The sequence below is a fragment of the Macadamia integrifolia genome, chromosome 4 (assembly GCF_013358625.1).
Source record: "Macadamia integrifolia cultivar HAES 741 chromosome 4, SCU_Mint_v3, whole genome shotgun sequence".
Classification (NCBI taxonomy): Eukaryota; Viridiplantae; Streptophyta; class Magnoliopsida; order Proteales; family Proteaceae; genus Macadamia; species Macadamia integrifolia.
This window is the reverse complement of record NC_056560.1, coordinates 36,719,924-36,731,247: the sequence shown is the minus strand read 5'-3', so window position 1 is coordinate 36,731,247 and position 11,324 is coordinate 36,719,924. Positions and strand designations below refer to the sequence as shown.

The 11,324-nt window shown below is 38.0% G+C and overlaps 1 protein-coding gene across 1 annotated transcript; it reads left to right on the top strand.

Moving 5' to 3' along the window:
* On the top strand, positions 1 to 399 carry LOC122076432. Its single transcript, XM_042641729.1, has one exon. The coding sequence runs from the start codon at positions 1 to 3 to the stop codon at positions 397 to 399; it is 399 nt and encodes a 132-aa protein (XP_042497663.1).
* The last annotated feature ends 10,925 nt before the right edge of the window (positions 400 to 11,324 follow it).

Below are 11,324 nucleotides of genomic sequence, written 5' to 3'. Positions count from 1 at the left end.
ATGAAGGCAGTCTGGGAGCTTGATCCTGAAAGCTCGCTTGGCCCAGACGGCTTCTCTGGAAAAATTTTCAGGAAGTGTTGGAGCACTGTGGAAAGTGATGTTTGTAACACCGTGAAAGCATTCTTCAGGACTAGTCCTATGCCTAAAGGCATTAACAACAATTTCCTGATCCTGATTCCTAAAGTGGACGGAGCCGAAACCCTGGACAAGTATGTCTACTTTTTCTGCAAAATATTTTCTAAGGTGTTGGCTATGCGCTTAGAGAGATTTCTCCCCATACTCATTTCGGAAGAACAGGAAGCTTTTCAAAAAGGGAAGCTGATCCATGATAACATTAGTGTGGCATCCGAGTTGGCGAACTTGATGTACTCTGCCACAAAAGGGGTGGCCTTGGTCTAAAAATAGACATCAGAAAGACATATGACACGATTTCTTGGTCTTTCCTCTTTAAGGTGATGGAAAAGTTTGGATTCTCAGAAAATTGGATCACATGGCTGCATCAATTATTGGCTTCAACTAAGATATCAATTCTTGTCAATGGAGGTCCACAGGGCTTCTTTGGTGTGGAGCGAGGATTGAGACAGGGAGACCCTATATCTGCCTTGCTTTTTATCATGGCAGAAGAGATTCTATCTCGAGGCCTGGTGAGATTGATCCACCAGAAAGATCTTATGCCCATTCCTGGCCCTAAAGGCGCTGTAACCTCTGGGCACATTTTATTCGCCTATGATATTTTTATCTTCTTGAATGCTTCATCCAGGTATGTGGCTAATCTAAAAAAATTTCTTATGAAATATCAGGAGTTCTCTGGTCAACACATCAGCTTCGAGAAAAGCAAGCTCTTCCTAGGAAAAATTGCTCCAACTCATAAGCAAGCCATAGCTGAGAATTTGGGGATCCCCATATGCAGTTTTCCAACTCGATACCTTGGTGTTGAGATCTTTAAGGAAAGAATAAAAAAGGAGGCATTGCTGCCTGTGTTGGATAAATTAAAGGGGCGCCTTGCAGGATGGAAAGGTAAACTTCTGTCGATGGCAGGCAGAGTGGAGTTGGTTAGATCAGTCATCTCTGGCATCCCTAATCATAATTTTGCGATCTATTGGTGGCCCTCTGCTCTTCTGGTAACCATGGAAAGATGGATGAAGAACTTCATCTGGGCAGGGGAAGTGGATACCTCGAAACCAATTACAGTGAAGTGGGAGTCTATTTGCAAACTAAAGGAAGAAAGGGGTTTAGGTATCAGAAGACTCAGAGAAACGAACACCGCAATGCTGTGTAAATTGGTGTGGAGAATAAAGCATGAGAAATCTGATGCCAATTCCTTTCTTAGAGCCAGGTTTGTGAAAAAATATGAGTCATTTAATAAAGGTTGTCGGTCATTGTCTATTGCTCTGGGCATCAACAGGGTATGGAAGATTGTGGAGGCGAACGGATGTTGGATTATTGGGAGAGGCGATCTAGCAAACTTCTGGAAAGACAAATGGTGGGGCCCTAGGTCTATTCTTGAGGAGATTCAGACTTCTGACCTCCCTCCCCTCCCCTACAATGCTAAGGTCAGCGATTTCATCAGGAATGGTGAATGGTCACTACCAGAGGTCAGCTCTAACTCACTCAAACAAATTTTCCTTATAATTAAAGAGGTGACGATTCCCAGTGTCCAATTTGAGGACTTATGTGTATGGCAGCTATCTCCTCTTGGTTCTTTTTCTACCACTTCAGTGTGGGAGGATATTAGAAGAGCATCACCGGCAATCCATTGGAACTCTTTGGTTTGGCATAAAAACCTCCCTCCAAGAATTGCTACCTTTGGGTGGCAACTAGCTCATGAAAGACTCCCAACGGACGAGCTTATCAAAAAAAAGGAATTTTACTAGCCTCTAGATGTAGCCTCTGTGAGCAGGACGAAGAAAGTATGGAGCATATTTTCCTTCATTGTTCTTTCTCCAGAGATATTTGGGAGAAGTTCACTTCTTGTTTCGCAATTCGATGGTCTGAACATGGGTCAATTGATAGCTTATTTCAGTGGTGGAAGAGAAAATCAAGATCGATCAATTTAAAAAACTCTTGGATGATAGGGCTTACCATCATTGCTACTCAAATATGGAGGGAAAGAAGTATAAGACGGTATGAAGGAAAAAAGAGGAATGGGATGTACTCATTTCAACACATTTGCCAGGATCTTGCTCTATATGTAGGGACCTCTAAGGGTGAAGTGAAATTGATTGCCGATATTATGTGCTGCAGAAAACTGGGGCTGAAGATTGATAACCCAAAGTTTGTGCCGCTGCTAGAAGTTCATTGGTGTAAGCCTCCGGATCAGTGGATCAAAATTAATGTTGATGGCAGTTCATTGGGAAACCCGGGTCGCGCAGGAGTAGGGGGCATTGTCTGTGATAGAAATGGTCAAGTATGTAAGGCTTTCAGTATTTTTTTGGGTGTTAAAAAAATATATGAAGCTGAATTTAGCGCTGTCACGGAAGCAATATTGGTTGCTATGAATATGAACGCAAGGGGCTTGTGGATCGAGTCTGACTCGGCAACTGTAGTGTTTGCCACTCAGAAGCTGCATATCCCTTTGTTTGTTTTACAAAAATGGCAGATTGCTCTCCCCATTCCTTCAGTCCATTACATGGAAGATCACCCACTACTTCCGTGAGGCGAACACAGTGGCAAATTTTTTGGCAAAGAAGGCAGCAAAATCGGGAGCCTCTGACTACTCCACATATTTTCCCAGTCATGTATTAGATGATTTAGTAAATGACGCCTTGGGTAGGCATAGTTTTCGCTTCTACTAGGCCCTCGCTTGTACTCTCTGCTGATGGCCATGCCGAATGTGGAGTTTGCAAGTGGCTGTAGTTGTTGCGAGCCTACTTGAATTTCTTTTCTTTTATTGGATGTATTTTTCCCCTTTTCCCTTCAATAAAATCATCCTTTAGCAAAAAAAAAAGAAAAGGATATATGTTGAGGTATATTTGGGAAGCAAATAGTTGATCACTATATGAAATTGGGAGAAGAAATAATCAGTAGAGTCAGGAGATTTTAATTCACACTTTTTTCTTCTTCTTCTTCTAAATCCACTTGATTAGTTACAATGAAGAATTTAAGTCAACAAAATGGGAGTTTAGAAAAACAAGTAGAAGAGCAATTAGATGACACTTTTGTTTCAGGTTAATCAGCCAATCACTACCCCTATATAAAAATGATCAGATTATAAAGAAAGTATTCCCCTACCCCACTCCCCACCTCTCCCAAAAAAAAAAAAAAAAAAACTAGGCTCCACAGTGGCCAACATTCCATCCCCTCTCCTTTTCTCATTGTCTCTACTTTCACTTTACGTAGCTGCCCTGGTGGCATTACTGATCAGCCCTCTCTCTGTTATCCTCCCACTACTTTCAATCAATACAAGCACTTTATCCATCGATCCATTTGCCCCCACCCTTTGCTGCTGCAATGGGGATTTTATGTAAATTTTCTTTTGAAGACTTTTTCGTAATATGCTACTCACCTTCTCAGTATCCCCACTTTTCAGTCCTTTGAGGATGTCTGGTGTCTGCTATGACAAGTAACCTTCAATTTCTTCTGTATTTTCTTTGATGGGGTCCAGCTTGGGGGTGATGGCAAAGGTAGTAATAGTTATGGCAATGGGTCCAAGCTTGGTGTAGAAGGTAATGGGATAAGTGAATTACGTATAGGGGCTGGTACCAGTGGAAGCCATTGTTTAGGGGTTCATATGGAAGCTCTACCACTCTTTTTTTTGTAGTAATGGTGGTTGTTCAGACATCTCAGATATGTTTTATTTCTCGGCGGGGTTGCTGAACCTAGAAAGGTATCAATTGGAGGAGAGGCTGTTGTAGTTTTGAAGTCATCTGTGAGTGGTCTGACAGGATTCATGAAATCCTTACCCATTGAACTAGTTGGTCCATTGGCAATCTTTTGGTTTTCTAACACGCGTATTGCCTGTGGAGGCTTCATACATGCAATTTGTTGCCCTTCTAATTGTTGCAACTGCTATTGCTGCTCTACTATTTTTGTGTCCACATTCTACCTTGATAGTTCTTTCTATAAGAAATTGTGATTCTAGCTCTTTCACCTATAGAAAAAATAAGCATAGGATATGATGATTACTCTGGATATCTCCCCAACAGATTAAACCAAGTTTTTTTCTACATTGATAGCTGAAAGGAAAATAGAACAGCAAACTCTTTCTTGATTTTTCATATTTTCAAGCAACATAAAGTATATTAGGGTCTTACGAAGTCAAGCTTTAATAAATAGTCAACTTCCAAATTTTTAGTATCATGGTTGATCATAAAGGTAAATAAGTGTATCAAGGAAAATTCATAAACAATGTGCAAAAGGGAGGAATGAAGTCCAGTTTTGGTAATGGAATTCAAGGTACCTATTGTTGTTAAGCAACACAACCATTATCTTCCTCGAAGAAATTTAGGATTTTGAAGTGAAGGCAGTAAGAAGCTCTTTCAGTAAACAAGCAAAGGTATAACAAATTGGAATTTTAATTATTAATATGTAGAAACAACTTCAAACAGTTGGGAAAATAACAATTCTAATTAGAATCAAACTTTAAAAATTGGGATCCTATTATTTAGAATATCTCTAATTAGCCAGCTTTTAAGAAAAATATTTCTGGTGATACATTGTCTTGTTGATTCTTATTGTTGGATCTCTTGACTTCACCTTTAGGTCTAGACCATGAACTGTCTCCTCCATTTCCGTTATTAACATTTCTTTGCTCTTTATATTTTGTATGGACTTCTGAACCTGAAAGAAGGTGATCGACGTTGAGGACAGAAACAAATGACTCAAGAAGTATTGACCAGTACGTAATCTAAGGGAGTATTGTACTGAAAATTGACATTTGTATCATATGTTTGTATATCACAAGCTCAGTACTGTCTAATTGCTTCTTGGTTGGACTAAGCTCAGTGTCTTCTTGCTTCTTCTTTGGTACTTATTAGAGTAGCTATCTTAGTGATCTGCATCAGATTATCAATGTCCTCATCTTACATTAGGGGAATTCTGATTTTTATCCTTCTCTATGACTAACATGAAATTTTTTTCTATAGACGGAAGAGTCTTATGGGGGCATATAGTACTTGGTTCATCCAATTGGGTAGGCTTACATAAGTGTTGTAGGTAGTAATTTGGAGCCAGTGTTGATGATGATGAATACGACGATGACAATATGAAGATGGTAAGTCATCCTGGTACTATTAGCAGTTTATCCTTTTGCTTTGATTGATGTGCTCATCACTTTATAGGGAAAGGTGGGGAGTGGGAAAGATGGATTGGACATATATACAAATAAATGTTTCAAATGAAAAAATGTCTTGCAAATTAGTTTAAACTTATATGTTTCTTCTCTCCTTTTATCAAGTATGAGAATCCAAGTCCATGTCTTTCTCTCTTTGCCACATGACAAATGCCTCATGTGCATTTGCACCTTTAGGTCTAGACAACGAGGCCTTAGTCATTCTCAATAATATAGGATAATTTACTTTATTTTTTTTGGGGGGGGGGCGAGGTGGAGTTTTTCCTTTAACCTAGGTTTAAAAATCCAGATGATCAGTCCTGGCAGATTCTGATCTAGATTGGCCTTGGAATTGTCATTTTCTAGGTATCCAGGGGTTTTCTTGTACAGGATAGGCTTGAGCTGGATCGGGGAGAATCTGGATTGGCCCTGGCTGAATCCGATTCTTAAAAACTCTGCATCAACTGTAATTTTGAACAAGGTATGGATTTTAAATCTCTCTCTCTCTCTCTCTCTCTCTCTATCTCGCTCTTTCTCTAATTAACTCCTTTGTTGAGTGATATATAGTTGATAGACAGTAAGTTGACAGGTACAATAGTTAGGATGAAGGAATTCTTTGGATATTGAGTACAACTTCTTATTTCATTCCATGCAAATGATTTGGTTGTCTCATTTCAACCATGTAACGGTGATGAAACTCTTTCCTTAAGCATTTCTTAGCAGTTTCCTATCATAAGCCATGTTGCTAGTTTTCACCTCTTAACTCTTTTCTTTAATACGTTGTTAATATACCTATGCTCGCTAAGAGTGGAGTTATTATTTATGTTGATAGAACTTCCTAAGAAGTAATCTAGCTTTACATGAATGGTTCAACTTAAGGAGATGCATGTCATGTTGGAGTGGTATGTTGGTTTTTTTTACTAGAAGATCAGATTATATTAAAATTGAGGAAAAAATAAAATAAAATACAAGAGCGAGAAGAGAGCCTCCACCTTCGGCAATGCCATCAGCAAAGGCTCACAACCGCTATCTCACAGAGTTTATAAATCTAAAGCGAGGTTGCCCATCAATATCAACTTGCAGCTCATTAGAAATGGAGAGGAAGCTGCAAATCATTACAAGAGATTCCCGATTTGGCTGCGTCCTTGGTGAGGAAGTCTGCTATTGGGTTAGCTTCTCGGAAGCAGCGAGAGATCTTCCACTCAATGGTGTTCAAATTTCCAAGGATATGGGACCATTCCTGAAGCTCATACCATGGGAAAAGTCTATGTTGAAAGAGAGAAACAACAGTAGAGGAATCAGACTCAATCCAAAGGCGCTTGATATTCATCTCACGAGCAAGCTTCAAACCCTTGATAATGCTCCAAATCTCCACAGAGAAGCTAGAAGAGATCCCAAGGTAAAAATTGAAACAGAGTAGTTTCCTACCCTCGTGGTTCCTGAAGATCCCTCCTCCTTCAGCTCTACTAGGATTCCCCAGAGAGCAACCGTCAACATTGAGTTTTACCTAGAATTCCACAGGTTTGCACCAATGGAAATCCAAAATGGATCTAGAAAGATGGGAAGATAGGGACAAGTTGAATCTTTTGCTAATTACCAGGTCTTCAGCAGTTTTTTGAGTAAACTTCATTTTTCTACAAATGAAACCAATCTCCCCTTTAACTGCACGGACAATCATCTCATGGCTGCACGAATGCCCCTTAAAACGTCTCTGATTTCTTTCAAACCAGATGGCGTCAATGATAGATAACAACCCAACCTCCCAGGCGTCTCTGAGAGACCAACTATTCCCCTTATTCACCACCAGGAAATCAACTCAACTAGAGAAATTGACCTCACCCAAGCCAAGATGAGAGGTCTTCATCTTAGAGATGTCAAAGTTCCCTATTCAATAATTGTAAGCTAATGTGGTTTCTTATTGATTTATTGCCTTGAAATCATTTCTCCTTTCTTTCATTCATTCTTGTTTGCTTTTCCTTTCCCCTGTTAAGACTCTACCTGCAGTGGTGTGTTCTCTACTTTTATCACCTTTTGATTCTCTCCATCTATTATCACTTTTTGGAGCTTTCCATTGGCTACTTGAATGTCGTTCGCAAATTTTTTTTTCCCCTAACATCGCCCAGATTCAGTGCCAACTACAAAGTTTTTGCTATTCTCATTTCATTTTTAATATTTTTTTTTCAATAAGGCTCATATCCAATAACTTCATAAATCACTTCAACTTCTTGTATCTTATGTTGTTAGGTTTTTTTCAAGTGGATGAAGAACCTTTGTAAGCACATAGGGCACCGCGCATAATTCTATTGTTGATCATGGTGCGGCTTTACTATCTAATTTTGAATTGAAATCTTTGATTTTGAAGACATTATGACTATCTTTTTTGTTTTTTTTTACAATTTGTCACTAACCCATTTCCGTCTGAACTTTCATATGGAACAGTTGCTTTGAATATTTAAATTTAAAATCATACTGTTGAATCCACCTCTTCCATTTACTTAATACTTAATATACCTTGGGTTTCTGTTAACATTTTGTCAAGTAGACTTTCTAGCAACTAGTGCTAAGCTTGATAAGTTTGAATCATTTTGTTTTCAGTAGGTCCTTTTGAAAGGCAAAGTCGTGAAGAACTAAAGAAGGTTAAACATGTAGTTCATCTTGTTGTACTATTTCAAGAATACTTATTTTAAATGCTAACATAACTTTTGTCTTTGTTGTAGTCCATAATGGAGCTTATAGTTTTGGTTTCAAACCAATTACACATCAGGTGATTTGATGGTCTGCAAACAGCATTCTGTTCATCCTTCACTATAAATAACCATGACAAAAATATCAGCTAATTATTTGTGGAAATGTTCCAATTTGCAGCGAAGGTAAGAGCAACGAACCAATAAGAAAGTTTGGAGGAAAGAGGTTGTTGGTAAGGGGAGCTTTGATGATGGATTGGGCATACAACCATTTGGATTGTATGTTTAGAATAATTTCTCTGAAAAATTAGTTTTATTTGATGATTATGTAAATATTAAATTTGTATGGAATTGTTTTATGTTAATAATTTTAGATGATATAATTAATCACTATTGTCTGGTTAGATCTAATAATATGTAACAACAGAGTCATTATATTATGCATGCTAGTAAAATGAATTTTTTTTTTTCCTATATTACCTTTAGGGACGGATTTTTTCCATCTCTAAAAGCATAAAAGTTTTTCTTATTTGCAGCGGAAATTATATGTTTCTATAAGGTGGACATTATTCAAGACAGAAATTTTTTGTCTCAAATGATAAAGTATTTAAAAAATGACTTTATTAATTGAGACGGAAGTAATCTATCTCTAAAAGGAGGAAACTAGTAAAGACAGTAACAATCTGTCTCAAATGATAAAAACCCTTTTTTATTTAGGATGGCAGTTATTTGTCTTCATTTATAGAGACAGAAATATATTGTCGCTAAGTTACCAACCAACACAATATTTGGGATAGATTTTTCCATCACTTTAATTGCTATTTGCAATGGTTAGTTCCCATACCGAAATTTGTCGTAATTGACCCCTTAGAGATGGAAAAAATTTCCGTCTCATAAATTATGCGGTGGCCGTTGTAACGACAATTGTGTGACGGAAATTTATACTGTCTCTAATAGGTATTAGTGACAATATTTTTCGTATTTGGGATAGATAATTTCGGTCCCGAAAACCCTTTTTTCTTATAGTATATAGTCTTAGTTTCTAGTTGGAACTAGCATTATATAATAGCTTCAATAATATCTCCCAATATCCCTACGGTTAAATGGAAGATTTATTTTGTTAGGGAGGCACCAAATTGTGGCCTTGGAGCTCAATACCGCTACTGTTAGATGTCCATAATATTCTGTTTAACATCAGTTTTTGCCTCGGGTCTAACATTGCTATGGTCCTCTTTATGTAGAATTTAGCCACCAAGGGCTATGAAAAATAGGTTTTACATTAGCAATGCTAACCAGATATTGATATTATATCTTATTTTTCTTAATTAATGAAGTTTTCTGATTCATAATAAAAATAACCAAAAAAAAAAAGTAGCTCGCAATATGCAAGTATACTTCATATATATTTGGATTCTCTCAAAATGTAAGAAGGTCATCTATTTATAGCATTGAGTCCTTAATTTCGTCCAATGTAAGAACCCTTTGTTTCCATTCATAGGGATTTCATTGATAAAAAAGGAGGAGTCAATCTAAGCTACATATGGAAGGAATTAATTTCCGTTAGTTAAAGGAAAGAAATGAGTTTTTCCCTAGGGTTCTAGACTCTTCTAGGATGTTTCTAAGGTATAAGCCTTGGTCGATAAAGAAGAGACAGGATGAAAATCTCCTACCAGATTTGATAAATCCCAATAAAATCGCAGAGACCGAAATGTAATAGGGTCTGAGGCCGACGTTAATATCAATCCATATCGACATAGTATTGGCATCGATCTCATCTTGATACCGATATTTTAAACGATGACTAAGGATCCATTACCATTGATGAAGGAATGGCCCAGACCAGAGTTCAAAGCTGGGGATTGGTGGTTACTATGAAAAAAAAAAAATTGTTACCAATTGGGGTGTTAAGCCATCCCAACCCAGAAGTGAAAAGCCAACCATCCTTTTCACTATTTCTTTAGCTTAGCAGAAAACTGGCTTGAATTGATGTATTTTATCCTTCAAGATTTGATGGATTTCCAAGAGGAGATATCTGGCAGTGAGAATTAAAATTAGGAAATGGAAGATTAGGTAAGAAGTGAAAATTTTAGTTGGACAACTAATATCAGCAATGCTCTACCTATATTGATGGTCATATATGTGTTAATTCTTATTTTTAGCAACCAAAAAGGAAAATAGAAGAAAAAGACATTTTTTCCTTCTCTTTTCCCTGTTTGATAAAATGCAATATAGGTTGATCCCATTGATAGAAACCTGGAATTCTCATAATATGGCAATGAGCTGGTTTGTACAACTCAAACCTGACTGGCTTTTCACTGTAACTCTTTACTTTGAATGGGCTTTGCTTATGCTGAATTCTGAATCTAAATCAGAAAGAAATAGCTAATTACTGCTAGCAATCTGAAGGAATAAAGGTCCACAGCTTTGGAATGGATATATACTAATCTTGGAATAAAATCTCCTGTTATGAATGAAAGTTAATGGCATCATCATCATCATCATCATCATCATCTTCGAAGAAATCGGGCCTGATAATGCAGGATGATGATGGGTCTGAGCCTATATATATGGGCAACATCGGGAACCCATTCTTGCAGTATTGAGTGACTGATGAAGGCTCCTTGTTAGATCTTTGACTGATGAAGGCTCCTTGTTAGATCTTTCTCCTAGTGACAATGGTCAGACACAATCTTTTTCTTCTAAACTCTTCTAAGTTGTTATCCATTTTTATGGATTTCACAATGAGAGTTCAGAAAGATCACTGTTCATGGCATTTCAGAAGAATCTCATACTACAGATAATGCACTCACTTTTTTTTTTCGCTAAAAGATCATAAAAGATTTATTAAAGAAAAAATGTGTGATGGAAGTCCGAGGTGGCAGCACGACCGGATGAAGGCCGAGGTGGCAGCACGACATGATGGAAGTCGAGGTGATAGCACGGCCTAATGGAGGCCGAGGTAGCAGCACGGCTTGATGGAGGCCGAAGTGACAGCACAGCCTGATGAAGGCCGAGGTGGCAGCACGGCACGATGGAGGCCGAGGTGGCAGCGCGGCATGATGGAGGCCGAGGTGGTAGGTCAGTCCTGTTCAGGTTTGCATACATGCTTCAGCCGTGCTAAGGAAGGGGACATATTTTGCCTCATCAGTACCCAAAAAGGAAAAGAAAAGAAAAAGACATTTTTTCCTTCTCTTTTCCCTGTTTGATAAAATGCCATATAGGTTGATCCCATTGATAGAAACCTGGAATTCTCATAACATGACAATGAGCTGGTTTGTACAACTCAAACCTGACAGGCTCTTCACTGCAACTCTTTACTTTGAATGGGCTTTGCTTATGCCAAATTCTGAATCTAAATCATAAAGAAATAG

Bases quoted from the DNA above. Each gene is read 5' to 3' on its own strand.
- LOC122076432 (XM_042641729.1), top strand. From the start codon at position 1: ATGAAGGCAGTCTGGGAGCTTGATCCTGAAAGCTCGCTTGGCCCAGAC.